At 39.9% G+C, this 19552-nt stretch overlaps 2 protein-coding genes and 2 non-coding genes across 5 annotated transcripts; all 4 read left to right on the top strand.

Annotated features, from left to right (window-relative positions):
- The first annotated feature begins 1769 nt into the window (after window positions 1-1769).
- Window positions 1770-8282, top strand: LOC141780412 (mitochondrial glycine transporter B-like). Of its 2 annotated transcripts, none has more exons than XM_074655624.1 (8): window positions 1770-1914; window positions 3180-3294; window positions 4949-5073; window positions 5308-5392; window positions 5527-5706; window positions 5918-6086; window positions 7076-7236; window positions 7357-8282. In XM_074655624.1, the coding sequence occupies exons 2-8, from the start codon at window positions 3280-3282 to the stop codon at window positions 7477-7479; spliced, it is 858 nt and encodes a 285-aa protein (XP_074511725.1). In that variant the 5' UTR covers window positions 1770-1914; window positions 3180-3279; the 3' UTR covers window positions 7480-8282. The 2 variants fall into 2 exon arrangements, with proteins under 2 accessions (XP_074511725.1, XP_074511724.1); XM_074655623.1 differs by having other exon boundaries at window positions 1804-2070.
- A 3872-nt stretch (window positions 8283-12154) lies between these two features.
- On the top strand, window positions 12155-15838 carry rpsa (ribosomal protein SA). Its single transcript, XM_074655622.1, has 8 exons — window positions 12155-12277; window positions 13370-13539; window positions 14169-14287; window positions 14565-14810; window positions 15082-15210; window positions 15321-15480; window positions 15573-15593; window positions 15701-15838. The coding sequence occupies exons 2-8, from the start codon at window positions 13407-13409 to the stop codon at window positions 15793-15795; spliced, it is 903 nt and encodes a 300-aa protein (XP_074511723.1). The 5' UTR covers window positions 12155-12277; window positions 13370-13406; the 3' UTR covers window positions 15796-15838.
- LOC141781671 (small nucleolar RNA SNORA62/SNORA6 family) lies at window positions 13909-14048 on the top strand. Its single transcript, XR_012596932.1, has one exon. It is a non-coding gene; the product is annotated as a small nucleolar RNA SNORA62/SNORA6 family (small nucleolar RNA).
- LOC141781672 (small nucleolar RNA SNORA62/SNORA6 family) lies at window positions 14350-14489 on the top strand. Its single transcript, XR_012596933.1, has one exon. It is a non-coding gene; the product is annotated as a small nucleolar RNA SNORA62/SNORA6 family (small nucleolar RNA).
- Window positions 15839-19552: the final 3714 nt, after the last annotated feature.

Here is a 19552-nt window from a genome sequence, read left to right as displayed (position 1 = left end):
TAGAGTAATTTCAGGTGGTATGTTTACTTTTACTCAAGTAAAGAATTGAAATGTTTCCTTCACCACTGAATCTTTTCACCTTGTGGGTTTAGTTTCAAATTCCACTAAATACATATTTCTTTCTGCCTAAATTGAGAAGGTGCAAACAAGTTTTTAGATCAATATGCGCATTTTTCTAAATTAGGTGGTGCTCTTTTATTATTTACAACACGGCCCCGTTGTTTAACCAATCAGGAGCCAGCAGCTCCTTGGTGGGCGGGGCTTTCTCACAGTTACGGATAGTGATGGGAATTACGGCTCTTTTTAGTGAGCCAGTTCATTTGGCTCAGCTCAGCAAGAAGAGCCGGCTCTTTCGGTTCCCAAACGGCTCTTCGTTTTACCACTTCTGCCTATTATAATTCAGCTAAATTTAGCGCTGTTTTGACCTATGATTAGTATGCGTGCTCATATATTACTTAAATTGTTCAATATAATTACACCAAACCTTATAATTTCCAGAATGCCATAACTTTACATGGTGCTTCGTTTCTGATTGTCACTCATCTTGTCTGCTATTCGCGCACCACACTCTCTTTCTCTTTCCCTCCTCCTCTCCCTCCTGCTCTGTACCTGTAGACCAGTGCACCCCAGCCCCTCCCTGCTAGATGGTATGATCCTTGTGAATATCTCATCAAGAAACACTCAAAAGTGGATTAATATGGAAAAGATATAATTTCTTCACAGAAACACATCTCTTGCATTTGAAACATACAAAACAGGATGAATATGAAAGGAAACATTGTTTTCTCAAATTTTACATTAGAATTCGCCTCCAGGTATCAAACCTTCATTCTGAGCTCAATTCCATGTAAATCTCTAGTTTTCATCACTAAGCTTGCTTAATATGTCTTTCTCTTCCAAAACCACTCAGAAACGCATTTCTCCTAAAGAAACACTGAAAAGTGAAATAATATGACAAAGAAGTAATTTCTTCACAGAAACACATTTCTACCTTGAATTAATTAAAGGGACTATTTGTAACTTTGTACGCGCATAAATGTAGCGGGTCGTCACACATGCGCGCTCGCATATGCGCGTTCGCGTGTAGCCGCTGTACCCTCCTCCTCTGCCTGCTCGCCTTCACTCAGACAGCTCAGCTCGCTCCACCTCTAGACGTGAACGCGCGCTCACTACACACTGCAGAAGTTAGTTTAGCTCTTAGAATATCTAGTGAATGTACAGGGGACGTTTGTGCAGAAATAACTGCTGCAGCTCCTCCAGACCAACAGAGGTTTCCCGTGTCTTGTGAAGTGACGGAGCTCTACAGAGATTTACATTGTCTTCTCGTTACCGACCGGGTGCCGGTGTCTCCTCTGCTCTCTCCGGCTGCGGGCGGAGAGAGCAGGGAGACACGCTGGAGAGCCCCGCTGCCTCAGCCTAGGATCAGATCTAAATCATGTTCATGAAGAGACCTTCGTCTGGTCAGCTAACATTACTGCCAAGCAGCTGAAATATAGAGTGATATTGTGGTTTTAGCTGACTTGTGTCGCCTCACTGTTTTGAGCGATGCTCGTTCAGGTATATTGAGAGCGAGCAAGCGTGAGCCCGACGCTGACTTTCGTTGATTTCACGGCCACAGGTGTCGCTGTTAAGAAGCATTTCTAAAAGTTACAAATAGTCCCTTTAAAGAAAAAAGAAAAAAACGGCTCTCGGACGGGAGAGCCGTCTCTTATCGTTCACTTAAAAGAGCCGGCTCAAAGAACCGGCTCACTAGTAACATCTTTATATAGTTACATCACTAGTTACGACACGCCGCGTCATCAAGCAGGAACCGGCCGGTTTAAGTTCTCAATGAGACGCTCAGTTCTCACATGCATCCATGAGTTATCATGTTTAATGTGACAGCGAGGATCTCCTGAGTCCAGTAGAGTCCAGGTACTTATGTCCTGTAGATGGTACATTCGGTCAGGAGGATTCACGCTAACATTTAACTTAGTTTGTGTTATATATCGGGTCCTCGACGGAGAGAAAACCTGACTGCGACACAGAATAGTAGGAGAAGCTGCTCCAGTCTCATACAGCAGAGAGGAGGTAATATAAGCTACTGCAGACAAACACACATGAAGTACTTTAAAAAAGGTTGTTTTCATATATGCAATTTACAGTTCGTAATTACAATAGTTTATAAACCAATTTTTAAGTAGATGAGCTTATAGACAAACTCATTAAGTACACTAGAGAAAACAACTTCAACATTCAAAATTGAAATAAAATTAAGAAAATAAATAATAATAATAAAAAGAAAGAATAGAGTTAAAAAAAAAAATAATACAAAAATATGAGAGTAATAATAATAAATTAAATCAACAAATAAGTTAATAGAAAATAAAAAAGGGGGTAGCTCAAATATATAGTAATATAATTTACTTTACATGGGCACACATTTTGATGCTATTTGTTTGGTATAAATTGATAATTCTGGCACTGCATGTAGATATCACACTGTATAACCTGTCAGTAGCTACATAAGATTATTAATAATAATAATAATAATATTGTGATGAGCAATATTGACCTGATCACTGACTGGTTTCTGTCAGTTGAAGTGGTTGAGCTGCATCCTATGAATGTATGATCAAATGGTGTTATTGTATTGTTAGGTAATGGACTATGTACAGTATGTCTGCTCACCACGTCACACCTGTTTTTTTTTCCTTTTATGAACCTCTTTGGTTGCAGCATAATATTATGTGAGTCCAACTTTATCATAAACAAAACTGCAGATGTGTGATTTAACCCCACAAACATCCATGTGGAGACAGCAAACCAAGATATGGCTCAGAAAAACTTTTTAGACCCTCTGTGCTGAATCCATCCATACCCAGAAAGCTCCAGTGAATTATGCTTTCTTCACATGCACACCCACGTGCAGCAGAGTGGCATGCACCAGATCCATCCTAATATGTAGCCCAACGATCCGTGTTAGTTAATGAGTAGCTGTGTGTGGTTGTGTGTCGGGTGGTCGCAAATAGGAAGCCAAGTGTCGGTCAGGTGATCTGTATATGTAGCCTGCTGTGTGTGGGATCATCTGCAGCCTGATAAAGACAGCAGGACTGTGCACATGCTCCTTCATCACCTGTATGCCAACACTGACTGGCCTCATTACTGAAAAGGCCACTTCTCATTTCTCCTCTTTTCAGGTGTTCAAACATTTTGTGGAAAGCAGCAGAGTGACAGATCGACAAGAGAAGACCGAAGATTTTGTGTGTTGAAACAACTCAGTCATCGTCCCGAAGAAGTATGGAGCTGTCACTGGTGAGTTCTACAACACTTTTGTTTATCTTATTCGTCATAAGTGATGAGGTTTTCTTTTTATCCTTTTTCAGTTTGACCTGAAGGATCATTATAGTCATTGCACCTTTTTTTTTTTAACTAACTCGAGGTCAGGGCATCCTACTCGAGGTCAGGGCATCCTAACTGACCAACAACACCATTCTGACATATTGACGACCTATTTCACCCTCCTTTTTCTGACAGAGGTGGTTATGAAGTGAAGGAGGGCAGATGACAGGATGGTTCCTGGATTATAATATTTAGGAAGGCAAACTGTGTTGTTACATCATAGCTGAATAATACAACAAAGGGTGGACAGTTTATTTTTCATCGTCTGGCACAGTGTACACACAATGTGAAAATATAACTAATAGTACTATTATTGTATAACTAATGTTACTTCCATAACTACTATAAGTCTCCTTTATATGCTGGGGTCTCTTAACACTGCTACGCTGACGATACGTAAATCTACTTCTCCTTTAAGCCGGATGTCTGGGCAGTTTAATGACTTGTAACTTTCTGCAGCTAAACTCAGACAAGACAGATGTAATAATCTCTGGTCCTGAACACCCAGCAAGGAAATTACAACCGTTTATTGATCCGCCGGCAACCAATATAAAACCTACAGCCAGAAATCTAAGTACTTCGAACCACATGTCAACAATCTCATTAAATCCTGCTACTTCCACCTAAGACATATCACTGAAGTTAAATCAGCTCTGTCTTTTCCTGATTTAGAGAGGCTTATTCATGCTTTTGTCTTTTCACGCCTGGACTATTGCAATGCACCGTTTACCTGTCTTAGTCAATCCTCAGTGGCTCGGCTTCAGCTGCTGCTCGAATTTAAACTAAGACCACTCGTAGGTCCCGCATCACCCCTATTCTCGCCTCCCTTCACTGGTTGCCAGTTAAATTCAGGATTGATTTGAAGATTCTTTTGCTAACTTTTAATGCTCAACATGGTCTGGCCTCCAGTTATATCACTGTCTGAGCTTTTGACTTCCTATGCTCCAAGTCGTAGTCCAAGTCGGCCTCAGGCCTGCCCATGCTAGTTGTCCCGAGGTCAAAGCCGGTGGCTAAGGGTGACCACCGGGCTTTTTGCCATCAGGACCCCTCGGCTCTGGAACTCTCTGCCTGAGGAGATTAGGCTTGCCAGGACATTACCTGTTTATCAATCATTACTTCATATATCTTTTATAGGAGCGCCTTTTACAATGCCTGATTTGTATCATTGTTTTTATCACAGAAACTACTTTATGATTGTTACTTATCTTTTTTTGTTTTATTCTCATGTATTGTGTGAAGTGCACTTTGTAGCCGTTTTTTTAGAAGTGCTATACAAATAAAGTTTTTTTTTTAAATGTATTATTATTATTATTATTTTTATTATTATTATTATAATAAAAATATATTTGAAAATGCTTTTGTGGCTCAACAAGGAGTGCACACTCCACATTTTCCCAGCTTTGTATCACAAATCAAGCTTCATTATCTGTTTTTAGCATACAGTGCTAATGCTGTGAATCAAATGTGTATTAGCTTCCATGTCTATGCCTATATTTCATCATACCCTCCCTCTCTTTCTCTTCTCACATGTCTTTAACTCCTTGTGTCTCCTCGTGCCCCCTCCCAGGCTCACCCAGCCCTCAAAGCCTTCATGTGTGGCTCCGTCAGCGGGACCTGCTCCACGCTGCTCTTCCAGCCTCTCGACCTGGTCAAGACCCGACTGCAGACTCTTCAGAGCGGCATGCATCCTGGGTGAGTCTGTGTACACACACAGATGCACAGTTATCAGTAATCAGTATCACTAGCTTGCATCACATTTTTTCTTGCCTCATGACCTCCAAAAACTGCAGGAGGAACACAATAGAAAGTTTGACCTCAGCTAAACCTCGTATCACACATGCAGCACATGGGCCCCACATGAACGCAGTATTCATTGTTCACCATTGATCACCTTCTTGTCAGCTAATCTGAATGTTCCTCTTTCAGTTCGGGCAGAGTGGGGATGATGTCAGTGCTGCTGAGCGTGGTGCGGACAGAGAGGCTGCAGGGACTGTGGAAAGGAGTTTCACCGGTTAGAACATGTTTATTCTGTATTTTCTCCACCCCCCTGTCTTATTTAAAGTCTTCTGTGTGTCTACAAAAATGTTCACCAGCTTCAGATTTTCCCTTTTCTGACTCTGCCCTCTCATCCACCTGCTCTTCCAGTCCTGTGCTCGGACCATCCCAGGGGTGGGGATCTACTTCAGCACCTACTACTCCCTGAAGCAGCACTTCTTCCAGGACAGCAACCCGAGGGCCGTGGAGGCCGTAATGTTGGGAGGCGGGGCCCGGGCGGTGGCAGGTGTTCTCATGCTGCCGGTCACTGTCATCAAGACGCGCTTTGAAGTAAGTACCGGCAGATGTTTCAACCATTTATCCATGCTTGTGTCTAGAAGGTAACCCTCAAATTGCAAAAACTTCCTAAAACCTGAAAAAAACCTCTCATGAGACTCACTGCCAGACAACCTATCCTAACCTTAACCACTGAATGTCAGTGTCTAACCTTAACCATTCAAGGTCAATGCCTAACCTTAACCATCTCTCATGTGTGTTTCAGTGTGGCAGGTACAGTTATGGGAGTGTGACCGGGGCCCTGCGCAGCGTGTGTCAGACTGAAGGTCCTGCAGCTCTGTTCTCTGGTCTCATGGCCACTCTCCTCAGAGACGTTCCTTTCTCTGGTATCTACGTCATGTTCTACAGTCAGACCAAGGCCTCACTGCCAAAAGGTAAGCATTCACCCAGAGGTCATTCAGTAATAACCAGCAGCATGTAATTATTTAAAAAAAAATCCCAATTGAAGGACACAAAAAGGGATAGTTCAGGTGTTTTGAAGTGGGGTTGTATGAGGTACTTCTCCATAGTCAGTGTATTACCTACAGTAGATGACGGTGGGCACGCCCCCAGTTTGGAGAAGCAGGCAGGGGTTACTACATGGAAGCAAAGCAATGTACTGCTGTGGACGATGCCGACAGCAAAACGTATTTTAGACACCTAAAAGAAAGGCTCACCTTAAAAAATCAATATCAGTTTAAGTGTGAGCTATATTTAGAATATTTTCACCGCTTTACTTTGCCGTGAGACAGCCCCTTGCCGATGGTGAACTGAAGCCGATATCTATGGTCTCACCAAAGCAACCAGACTCCACTGAAAATAACAGTAACTTTACCTCGCAGAACGATCGGTTAGTTTGTTTGTGTTATTGTGTGACGTTGGTGTGTTAAAGGGTTGGTTTGGATTCACCAAAGTTGCACAATAACACAAGCAAACAAACCAAACAAGGCAGCGGTAGACCAGCAACTCCCGTGTTCTGCCAGGTAAAGTTACAGTTTTTACAGAGTCTGGTTGCTTTGGTGAGAGCATAGATGGATGCAACGTCTTCAGTTCCCTGTCGGAAAGGGCTGTCTGAGGGCTATTAGCTGTGAAAATGTTCTAAATATAGCGTACACTTAAACTGATATTGATTTTTTTAGGTGTGCCTTCCTTTTAGGTGGCTAGAATAAGTTTTTCTGCGGTCTCCGTCCACAGCAGTACATTGTTCTGCTCTCGTGCTGGTACTCCTGTCAGCTCCTCCAAACTGGAGGCATGCCGACCGTCATCTACTGTAGGTAATACACTGACTATGGATAAGCACCTCATACAACCCCACTTCAAACACCCAAACTATCCCTTTTCATCCATTTGAATTAAATACCCACTCTGTTTATCTTCCTTCAAGAAATCAGCACGTCTGCTTCCGCCCCGCTGGCTAACTTCAGCTGTGGGATCCTCGCGGGTATATTTGCCTCCCTGATCACTCAGCCTGCTGATGTAGTTAAAACACACGTCCAAGTGAATCCACAGCTGAGGACAGCCGAGGCTATCAGATACATCTATATGGTAACTATATCACTCCTCTTTTGCTTAGTCAAATCAGAACATGTTTTATACTTTATTATCTCGCTGTTCTAGCTGTCATTGTCATGTCTGATGTTTGTCTTTGTCCTCTCTCTCTCTCAGGAACACAGCCTCCAGGGATTCTTCAGAGGGGCGGTTCCACGAGCACTGAGAAGGACCATGATGGCCGCCATGGCGTGGACGGTGTACGAGCAGATGATGGCCCGTTTTGGACTGAAGTCCTGAAGGGGACAGTTGATGAGAACCACGTGAAAGAAAGAAGAGCTAAAAGTCAAGTCACAGAGTGAAGACAGTAACGTGAACAGGAAGCTACAGCGGAGATGCGCCTGATGGTGTTTAACTCATAAGAGTTTAAGACTTTGAATGACTTAGAATATTTCACCGCAACAAGAGATGCAGACTGGTGATGAATGAAGACGGTGTACACTTGTTGTGTAAATGACTAACACGCACATTACAAGAGAGACTTTGCTCCGTGAAATGTGCTTTGCTGGCTGATGGCTGAAGTTCAGGAGCCAGATTTTTGGCCAGTGCTTTGTAACTCTGGAGAAAACGTTTCAAAATAGCACGGGCATGGTACTCTATGATGCTCCGTATCGCACGTCAAGTTGTAACAAATCCTGATCCTTAGCGAGTATTTGGTCGTTTTTAGAAACGACTCAGTGGGAATTTTTTCACAGTTGTGATCTCTATACGACTGCAGTGATGCAATCCATCATTGCTTAAGGCGGCGTCCCAGATACAGCTCAGACTTCTGTAATGCACTTTAACCCCTGCAGGTCTGTCTCATGGACAGTTTAAAACCTTAAATGCCATTCTAATAAAACTGTTATTTATATTCTGACATTTTTTTTTGTAACACAACATAATATGTGCTTGTAGTGTTTACTCAGTACATTCGTCTGCCTTAAAATGTCGTGATTTTTGTCTTGATATTGGTTGAAGTGTACAATACTTTCATGCAAAGATGTTTACCATTGTCCTACTTTTTTAAGGATGGTTTAGAAAATAAAGCACTGTGCAATATCTATATGGAACATGAATCTTGATGGCCCGTTTTATCAGTGTAAATGACCTCTAAGATGCTGTAGAACAGATATGGCAGCTGTGTCTCATGGCCTACTGAACTCTTGGTGCAGGCTGTGCAGGGGTCACTATGACACAGCAGACTTAAAGGGACTATTTGTAACTTTCAGAAATGCTTGTTAACAGCAACACCTGTGGCCTTGAAATCAACGAAAGTCAGCGTCGAGCTCGCGCTTGCTCGCTCTAAATAGACATGGACGAGCATCGCTCAAAACAGTGAGGCGACACACGTCAGCTAAAAGCACAATATCACTCTATATTTCACCTGCTTGGCAGTAATGTTAGCTGACCAGACAAAGGTCTCTCTATGAATCACTGCTGATCCTAGTGTTGGCTTTTCCTGCCTCAGCGCAGGCTCAGGCAGCGGGGCTCCTCAACGAGTTACGTTATCGCCTCCCGACCGCAGCCGGCAGCTGCAGGGAGACACCGGCACCCGGTCGGTAACGAGACGACAACGTAACACGTGGAGGAGCTCCGTCACTTCACAAGACACGGGAAACCTCTGTTGGTCTGGAGGAGCTGCAGCATTTATTTCTGCACAAACGTCCCCTGTACATTCACTAGATATTCTAAGAGCTAAATTAACTCTTCTGCAGTGTGGAGTAAAGATAAGCAGGCAGCGGAGACGAGGCTCCGGCCACACGCGAGCGCGCATATGCGAACGCGCATGTGTGCCGACCCGCTACATTTATACGCTTAAAAAGTTACAAACAGTTCCTTTAATGTTCTGCTTATTTCAACCCAGCGTTTCTTCTGCGTCCATACTTGTCATAGGAGTGCCATATAAAACAATGAATCTGTAAAAAAATAAGAAAATAAATTTGGAAACATAAAGACAAATGATCAAATATAAAAGAATAATAATAAGCATTTTCATTTATTTTTACATTTATTTGTTCATTTATTTCTGTATCTAATTTTATATTTTTTAGAATATATATTTGTTTATTTTTTGCATATAAATTACTCTTTTTAAAAAATTTAAAATAGAGTATATGACTACTCAGTCTGGGCAGGAAGGTCCGCCCAATGCCAATTGATTGACAGCTTGGCCCTTCAAGGAATAGCAAAAGCAATAGGGAAAAGTAAAGGGATACAAATAAATAAATAATATTATATAAAAATAAATAATTAAAAAAATACAGAGAAGAGAGTAATTAAATAAATATATATTTCTTAAAATATACAAATAAATATATACAGAAATAAATGTGAGCATAAATGAAAATGCTTATAATTATTCTGTTATGTTTTATTTGTCTTTCATATGTATGTATTTTTTTATTAATTTTGTCTTTGTATTTCCGCATTTCTTTTCTTATTCTTTTACAGATTTATTCTTTTTTATGGCACTCCTATGACTCCATACAGAACCAGAAATAAGCTGTGCATACATCATTTTGATATTTTCGGTTATCTTTATTTATTGGTCGGATAGCGGTGGTGGAGGTTGAATTAAATCCTTTACAAAATTAAAAGGACCAATACCAGAATGGATGATCACTTCCTTTAAAAATATAAGTTCTCTCCTGAACTGCATGATATGTACTTTTCTCATTAATTGGACAGGATATAAAAAGTGTCTGACTCTGTCCGTTGGACTGGTTCAAGTGTGGTATAAAACTATTACAAGCAAGAGATTAGAAGTATATTGCTCAGCACATTGCAGAGGACTGCCAGAACATGAAGGCCTTAGACTTATCACAGTGCTCTGAGACAGTGATAAGCAGCAGAGCACGTGTACTGACATGATATCAAATAGGAAATAAGGACAAGGAGTGATTGTCAGGCTGACATAAAGATATTAAGGGTGAGCTATCTGCAGAAATAGTTAAGTTAATCATTCATTAAGGATCAGCTACTTAGAGAAATATACTACACTTTATAGACTTATTCCTCTCAATTTGGTATTTGCCTCCAAATATTGTGTTTGCAGTTCATCAGATACATAAAACTCTCTTTTATATGAATAACAGGAAGTTTTGGATCAATAATCTTTGTCTTTTTTTTATTTTCTTTAATCTTTTGTTTATCTCTCATATGATAACAAGCTGTATACTACTGTGTCACATCCAATTAGTTTTTCCACTGTCAATTTCATACGGGATTTGACACAATGTGTGAATTTGTGATAGAATTATGGACCATAGTTTGAAAGGCTGGCTGTCCAAGTGAGGATAATAAAGCAGCTATTAAGGAACTTTATGGTGAGTGACCAAAATGACTCTATATGTGTTGACAACCCAGATCTTTCCCAGAAAGAAAATCCCAAAACATGTTATTCCACTGTGTGACACATCACTCTCACTCCCTCTTTTTTAGCCTTATTTGTAGGATCCATCACCTCAAATGTCCTTGACATTCACCCAAACCTCGGTTTTGAATCAACACATCATTACCAATTAACCTACCTATCTGCTTGTGTGTCTGTTTAGTCTGCCACCCTGATTGTCTATAGTGTACTTTCAGAAGTATAATACACTTTTCTGCACATAACAAGACACGTTTTACCGAAATTATTTCTCAACTCGTTGTGACATTGTGTACGTATTATGTTCCCTTTGCCCTTTAGGATAGCATTCCCTTAAGTATAAGACTGGGTATAATATATGTATCCATACATCCGTTTATGGACGTGTACATTTATACACATTTATGTATACGTCACACACACACACATATATATATATATATATATATATACACATATATATACACATATACATACATATACATATATATATATCCATTAATTATATATCCATATATATATACACATATCCATATATATATATACATATACATATATATACATACATATATAAATTATATATATATACATACATACATACACATACATATACTGTATATATATATACTATATACTATATATATATATAAAAACAAATATATATATATAAAAATAATTGTTTTTATCAACTTGTTACCATGATTGTCTATAGTGTCCTTTCAGAATTATAATACAATTTTCTGCACAAAACACATGTTTTACCGAAATTATTTCTCAACTGGTTGTGACATTGTGTACATATTATGTTCCCTCTTGCCTGGAACTCTTTATCTCGAGCAAACACAGTTGCCACACAAGGTCAGTCTTTCACCGAGAAGTCAGCGTCTCAGCATTGTCTTAATATGGTCTTTCCATCTCCATTGTCTTAATATGGGATACCCATCCGACCAGTGATCTGACCTGTGGTTACCTCTGCTCCATCATCACGGCACATGGTACTAGCGATGTGTCAGTCTAGAACGAGCCGGTTCTTTGAGCCGGCTCTTTTAAGTGAAGAATAAGAGCCGGCACACATCCGAGAGCCGTTTTTCTTTAATTAATTCAAGGCAGAATGATAGAATGATCCTCTCCGCGCCACGGGCACCCCATGCACTGACTGTGACTGAATGTTGTGTTAATGACGTCCGTGCGACCAATCAGGTGATGACAGACAAGGATCATACCATCAAGCAGGGAGGAGGGGGGGTGTTGGAGAAACGAAGCAGCATGTAAGATTATGGTATTCAGGAAATTATATGGTTTAGTGTAATCATATTGAATAATTTAAGTGATATATGTACACACATACTAATCATAGGTCAAAATAGCGCTACATTTGGTTGAATTATAAAAGGCAGAAGTGGTAAAATGAAGAGCCGTTTGGAAGCCGAAAGAGCCTCTCTCTCTTGAGCTCTTCTTGGTGAGCTGAGCCAAATGAACCGGCTCACTAAAAAGAGCCTGAATTCCCATCACTAACATGGTCTATAACACCGCCCCCTAACGGCCAACACACACACAACTACATCCGCCCGTCACAATAACCAACCAATCACAGGCCTGGACATTTTGGTATTTAAGCGACGTCATTTCCGCTTAGCGGCCTCTTTGTCACCGTGTGGTCAGATTTCTATACGGCGTTGTTTCGTGGTGAGTTTTAAACTCTCATATTTTGATGATAAACCTTTAAATGATGGGAAAAAAGAAGAAGCAAAGATAGTCTGCTCATAAAGCACGCAATAGAGCAGATCAACACATAGCTAGCGCATCTTTATCGAGTTAAATTATCCTAAAATATATAATGCTAATGCTACAGCTAACCTGCTAGTCATGGACACGTGTTCATCTCGTACTGTTCGGGACTTAAAATACTTATTAGACTGCATATAAACAGTTTACCGAAGTTTATAGTTTATATTATACGATTACTAATCCGCCTTAGAGATGTAAGAAAAAGACCAAGTGGTCACAGACTTGCTGGTTTTACTCTTAAGGCAGCTTTAGTTAGTGAGTTAGCAGAAGATAGAGAGATAGTGACTTTATTGATCTTGAGGGAAATTTAAGTTTCCAGCATCACAGTTCCATAGTGCAAAACATGTTAGTAGTACAAAAAATATATACCGGATATAAAAATACAAGGAGATGAAGAAAACTTAAAACTGAGTATAGTGCAGGGTAACAGCTGTGATACAGGATTATTAAAAAAATTAATATTGTGCAGAAGAGACTTAAAACTGAGTATAGTGCAGGGTAACTCCAGTAGCTTAGTCTAAAGTGCATTCTGTCCTGCAGAACGCTGCAGCCTTATCAACTAAAAGTTGTGTTCATATCAATAAAGTAAATAATCGTGATGTATAAATAGCTTGTGATGCTCCATATAATACAAGCAGGGAATGAAATTGGCACCTGCCAAATAACAGGGTAAATGTTGGCTGTGGCAGGTAAAACGTTCAGGTCACCTGCCACCATGGCAGATGGCTTTTCTCATATTAAGAAATATAATTTTCTTAAAAGGCAAAGCCTAAATTAGAATAGTCATGGATTAAGGTTACTTGATATATTCCATATTTCTACGGTCTGGTACCACTGACTCAGTGTTTACAATTTTAAAGCGTACTACTTAGATTTCAGAAGTTGCAGACAAAAAAATGAATATACGTCTTCAACTGTTTGCACAATCTAAGCCCTTATTATAACGCATAACCTGTTGTCTGACCAATGCTTTTCACCCTTTCTCCCCAGCTCTCCTATAACTCGTAACTCAGGGAAAGCGGTCACGATGTCCGGAGGTCTAGATGTCCTTCAAATGAAGGAGGAGGATGTGCTGAAGTTCCTGGCTGCAGGAACCCATCTGGGAGGTACCAACTTGGACTTCCAGATGGATCAGTACGTCTACAAGAGAAAAAGCGACGGTGAGTGCAGTGGATGATGGCCTGTCACATGATGTTGAAAGTAGGGATGCACTGATATATCTGGGCTTTGGGTGTCGGCCAATCTGTTAACAGTGTTTAATAAGCTGTATACATCACTGTGGAAATGACTGAGGTCACTCTTTTGTGTAAGACAACATCTGGCTTGACTTAAACATCACTTTCCTAACTTTGTAAAACAAAATGTAACAAATAAATTCATAGATATAAATTTACTGAATTGTTATTAAAATAATAAATTGCACAAAAATCTGATCTGGTATTGGTGCATCCCTAGTTGAAAGATGGATTAAGCAGTAAAAAAAAGTTGAGTTTTTTTGTTAGGGCTCTGCATTTGTACATAAACTATGATATGCACACTTTTAAAGCCGGGCACTGATGTCGGTGTTCCGGTGTCGGATGTGTGCGAGAGTGAGCAGGCCGGGTTTTCGCTAACACCATTAGGACTGTTGTCCCATGACTGGAGTTTGATAGTGACCTGTGCCACAGTTCAATTTGTCAAATAGAAATAATCATCAGAATTTAACTGAGATCTTGAGTATAACTTGAGGTTAGATGTCGGTGAAGGTACACTTTTTCTTCATACACTGGGGTTCTTGCTCAATCAACAGGTGTGTACATCATTAACCTGAAGAAGACCTGGGAGAAGCTGCTGCTGGCTGCCAGGGCCATTGTTGCCATTGAAAACCCAGGTGATGTGTGCGTCATCTCCTCCAGGAACACTGGACAGGTAAAGTGAAACACTCTCATAGTGATTGTCAATTTACAGTGGGACATTTGTACATTAACTGATATGCACACTATTAAAGCCGGGCACCGATGTCGGTGTTCAGGTGTCGGACGTGTGCGATAGTGAGCAGGCCGGGTTTTCGCTAACACCATTAGGACTACTGTCCCATGACTGGAGTTTGATAGTGACCTGTGCCACAGTTCAATTTGTCAAATAGAATTATCAGAATTTAACTGAGATCTTGAGTATAACTTGTTTTCTTTATGGCCACTTTTAGAGAGCAGTGCTGAAGTTTGCCTCTTGCACCGGTGCCACCACCTTCCATGGCCGATTCACCCCTGGTACATTCACCAATCAGATCCAGGCAGCTTTCAGGGAGCCCCGTCTCCTGATTGTAACGGACCCTCGTGCCGACCATCAGCCACTGACTGAGGCTTCCTACGTCAACATCCCCACCATTGCCTTGTGCAACACCGACTCCCCGCTGGGATACGTGGACATCGCCATCCCCTGTAACAACAAGGTGAGACAAACTGAATAAAAGAATCAATGTTTTTTTTTGTTTAAATCCTTGCGTCTTGCACACCGTTAGAGCCCGGCGCTATCCTGTCTGTGCAGTGCTGGGTGTAGGACGTGTGCTAAATCAAAATGCTTGGCCTTTAAACTCCCATCTCTAAACCACATGGGGGGCTGGGAGTAAAGGTCTTGCCACAAAATGCCAAACTGTTAAAAAATACAAGATATAATACAGTTTTACTGTGGTTATCCATAGCCAATCTGTGACTGTGTTTTAGGGTCACCACTCTGTGGGTCTGATGTGGTGGATGCTGGCCAGGGAGGTTCTCAGGATGAGGGGAACCATCTCCAGGGAGCACCCATGGGAGGTCATGCCTGATCTGTACTTCTACAGGGATCCTGAGGAGGTAAGAAGGATGCAGTGCACCTTGAGAAATGCCCAATGGCCTGAGGTGGCTGTACATTCTAGTTACATTAATTGATCTGCACACACTAATGCACATATTTTATAATGCAGATTGAGAAGGAGGAACAGGCTGCAGCTGAGAAGGCTGTTGGAAAGGAGGAATTCCAGGGTGAATGGAGTGCACCTGCCGCCGAGTTCACCCAACCTGAGGTGGCCGACTGGTCTGAGGGTGTCGCTGTGCCATCTGTGCCAATCCAACAGTTCCCTGCAGGTAAGATCAGTTTATTTGATTGAGCAAACTTCATCAAACCTGCCACTTGATGTTTGTCCTTTATTTGACACTATTTGTTTACTTTGTTACAGCTGCTCCAGCTGTGAAGACAGGTGAGAAGTATTTTTGGTTAATTTTATAATGAATTAAAAAATTACCTGAACATGTACTTGTGTTCATTTCACCATAAAATGTTAAAATGTATTTGTTTCCCCTGCAGAAGACTGGAGCACTCAGCCTGCCACAGAGGACTGGTCCACCGCCCCCACTGCCCAGGCATCTGACTGGGGTGGCGCTACTTCGGATTGGGCTTAAATCATTGGCTATGGCAACAATAAAATGGTGTTTTCACACTTGATTTTTGTTTTTCTGTTGATTCACTGAAGGTCACTGTTGGCTGTAATGTTCCTCTATCTCAAAATCAATTGCAGCTGAAGGCATCGTGATGAAGCCAGTGGAACATCTGATATTTTGAATACACCATTTGCTTTGTACTATGTTGAATGTCTGCATTCAGCATAGTACAAAGCAAAATCCGTTAATACCACTGGTTGTAAGGGAGTTATTTTGGGTAACTAGTGTTTTGGTTAAGGTGTCATTCTTGGACACCTACATGTGAAATGACAAAATACAATATTGGCCAGGTTTAATGAGAACTACATTAACCCTCATCCTACTGACTGGGATCCCTGCAGACCCTGGAGGTACACTTGTCATATCTCACCAGTGCTTTATTTGATCATTTTAATTTTTCACAAATTGTCAATCAATTTGTTCCTAATTACTTCATAAGGTTTTCTGTTTAAATTAGTGCTTTTTAAAAAGCCCAATGTATTGGGGTAAGCAACCCACTAGCCTGTGCAGTTAAAATTATTAAAAGTTGCCATGAGTGCCAATTTAAAGTATTATAATATATGTATATAGCACTTCTCAAAACAGATGTTAAAGTGCTTCACAAGACAATAACAGCAGATAAATGAAGTACAAAATATGGTAGCAGCTGAAAGCATATCAATAATTATAAAAGTAGTAAAATGGTAGGACAAGTTGATAAAAACATATATATATATATATATATACACATAAATGTACATGTCCACATACAGATGTATACATACATTTATACCCAGTCTTATACTTAAGGGAATTATATTCTAAAAAATGTGTTAAAAGATAGTTACACACTATCGGGGTGGTAGGGGAACACCGTCAGTCATTTTGAAGGAGACGGCTACAGATTTCCTGATGTGCTCTGTCTATTTTCATTTTACACAATATGCAAATAAAATTTCCTAAAATCTTATCTTCTGATATTAATTACATAAGGTTCTGAGAATAAATAAATTAACATTTTGCTATGCTGGTTGTGTCTTATTGTAGTTTGTTCTTAGGGTCCCCAAGGATCCCAGTCGTTAGTATGTTAAATATGTATGGTGGGATGAGGGTTAAACAAGTGGAATATGTAAATGATGGTCATGGTGAAGATTATTAGACTAGAAGGCAGTGTGACTGGGTGCTCTGTCAGCCCACTACAGATGAAAGGAGATGCAGACATAACTTACATTATTATAGACACACAGGACGTGACATACCAGCTGACATATTTTACTGAAAATTTCTGACCTTAAATGTTGCAAAGGCCTTTAAAAAGGCCGAGCCCTGAATTTAATGGAAAAGCTTCTGCACACTGCAGATTAAAGGATCACTTGACTTCTCAACTGCTAAACTTTTAAACTGGCATTTAACATAAGCACAGTTTGCACTTGTGAAAGAATGGGCTGAAACAAAGAAGAATTATAATCAAGTTCAACGTGGAAAAGTATCTACATAGCAAGTTGTGTGTGTTAGCAGTTGAAATGCATTCTTCGTTAAGATGAATGTAACAAATTATGACTGCAGCGATGATTTGTAGACTCATAACAGATGAAATAGCATGTTGTGGCAGTGTGTACATCAATATTTTTTTTTTGTGCTGATGAATATTTAATTTCCAGAAAGCAAAATATAATTCTTGAGAAGTTGTAACCAAAACTGTCATCATTTTTTCTTTACTGATACTAATGACTTCAGTAGATAACTTAAAAAAAAAAAGGTGGGTCAGAAGACCCATAACCAACAGGATGATCATAGTGAACTGCAACGTGAAAGAATAATGCTGTTTATGTTGTAACAATTTTACAATTTTCTTACCGTACTTTTCTCTGTGTTTTTATGCCTCTACGCCGGTGACAGCCGTGGCCGGAGGCATTATGTTTTCGGGTTGTCCGTCTGTACGTACGCCCGGCTCATTCTTGTGAACGCATTATCTCAGGCACGCCTGGAGGGAATTTATTCAAATTTGGCAAAAATGTCAAGAGCAAGATACAAATTGCTCGCAAAGGCATAGCCATCGGTGTGTGAATGAGCATTTCGATTCGATCCTGATGGGCAAAATTGGCACCTTGCCTGGCAGCCTCTGCCATCAGTGTATGAATGTGTGTGTGAATGGGTGAATGCTGACATTTAGTGTAAAGAGCTTTGAGTGGTCAGAAGACTGGAAAATAGCTATATAAAAAAATACAAGTCCAAGTCCAACAGGCAGCAGAGCCAAGGCTCAGTCTTATATTTTATTATTTTCTTCATTTTACATTTTCTGCAATTTCTTATTTATGTTATTGTTAATATTCACTTATCCTAAGATTCTATAGAAAATAGTAGTGTTACATAGGGGCACTTTGACTACAGTTGTCCTCTCCACTTTATTAATTTACTGTAACAGAAATTTCAGTTGCATTCAATCATAAAAAGATCCCCGAGTTTAAATAAACAATGAGATGGCTCTGAATTACTCATTGAATCCATTTCTGTTTTTTTTTTAGCTTTTTAATATTTTCAAATATGTGATCTAGGGCCAACCTCTTCCTCTGGATGAAATTACAAAATGTACCCATATCTTTTTTTTCATGCTAGTACAGCCAGATAAAAGTATCGAACCACCTGTTAAAAGGCACCAGAATACAGGAAATGACATCTACTCTAGAAGAAGGAGGCCAAGGCGAACAGAATCTGTGTGATCTGATGGTGTCCTTACTCAGCACTCTACTACTACTAGACTGGACAAATATGCATGTATTATTATTTTATTCCCCTTTATTTAATTTTATTTTTAAATACAAAAATGAATCACTAAGTGGCTGTGTTTTCTGGGTTTTTACAAACCACAAATAACACTACTCAACTCAACCTTCTGCAATGCTGTCTTTACATTAAAACAGACCTCACACAATCTCCATAAGATTGTATTTATTTTTAGGGCACTTATCATGGCTAGTTCATATCGTATTGCTATGAAATCACTTAACGTTAGAGTGGTTTTCATTGAACTCCATTTTGTTGTCTTATCAAAACACTGCACTTGCAGCAGATAGTTTTCTGTGTTGTAAGTGTAGTAAAGTTTTTTGTACTCTTGGTTGAAACCACGTTTGCAACACACAGAAAGACGACTGAGCAGATGGATAGGAACATACAAATACTGAAAAAGTCAAAGAGAGTAATGTTGGAGCTCTTACCACTCATATATCTTTGAGAGTTTTTGAAGAAGCATGCATTTAATTTTTGTGCACTCAATTTATAAATGAAAACCTTTGTAAAATAATTAAATTGTATATGAGAAATGCAAATTCCCTGTTATAAAAAAACAAGTCAAACTTTGACATTTCTAGTTGATGTTAACTGTAGTATTTAAAGGTCCCATATCGTGCTCATTTTCAGGTTCATACTTGTATTTTGTGCTTCTACTAGAACATGTTTACATGCTTTAATGTTCAAAAAAAACTTTATTTTCCTCATACTATCAGCCTGAATATGCCTGTATTTACCCTCTGTCTTAAACGCTCCGTTTTAGCACATTTTAACGGAATTGCAACAGAATTTTGTTGCTAGGCAACAGCTTGGGTCCATGTGTACTTCCTGTCAGGTGATGACATTCACATACACTGCAACCAGGAATAAACTGGGACATATTTAGAATGTGTACGTTAAAAACTGTGTAAAGGGTCTAAATATTGTATATTTGTGACATCACAAATGGACA

Source organism: Sebastes fasciatus, chromosome 13, assembly GCF_043250625.1.
Source record: "Sebastes fasciatus isolate fSebFas1 chromosome 13, fSebFas1.pri, whole genome shotgun sequence".
NCBI lineage: Eukaryota > Metazoa > Chordata > Actinopteri > Perciformes > Sebastidae > Sebastes > Sebastes fasciatus.
This window is presented reverse-complemented; position numbering and strand designations above follow the sequence as displayed.

What these genes read in the sequence shown, in the direction of transcription:
- rpsa (XM_074655622.1), top strand. Translation starts at nt 13,407, where the DNA reads ATGTCCGGAGGTCTAGATGTCCTTCAAATGAAGGAGGAGGATGTGCTG. An exon ending in AATCCAACAGTTCCCTGCAG is followed by an intron (nt 15,481 to 15,572) that starts GTAAGATCAGTT and finishes ACTTTGTTACAG; the next exon opens with CTGCTCCAGCTGTGAAGACA. An exon ending in TGCTCCAGCTGTGAAGACAG is followed by an intron (nt 15,594 to 15,700) that starts GTGAGAAGTATT and finishes TTTCCCCTGCAG; the next exon opens with AAGACTGGAGCACTCAGCCT.
- LOC141780412 (XM_074655624.1), top strand. An exon ending in TCATCAAGACGCGCTTTGAA is followed by an intron (nt 5,707 to 5,917) that starts GTAAGTACCGGC and finishes TGTGTGTTTCAG; the next exon opens with TGTGGCAGGTACAGTTATGG. An exon ending in CAAGGCCTCACTGCCAAAAG is followed by an intron (nt 6,087 to 7,075) that starts GTAAGCATTCAC and finishes TCTTCCTTCAAG; the next exon opens with AAATCAGCACGTCTGCTTCC.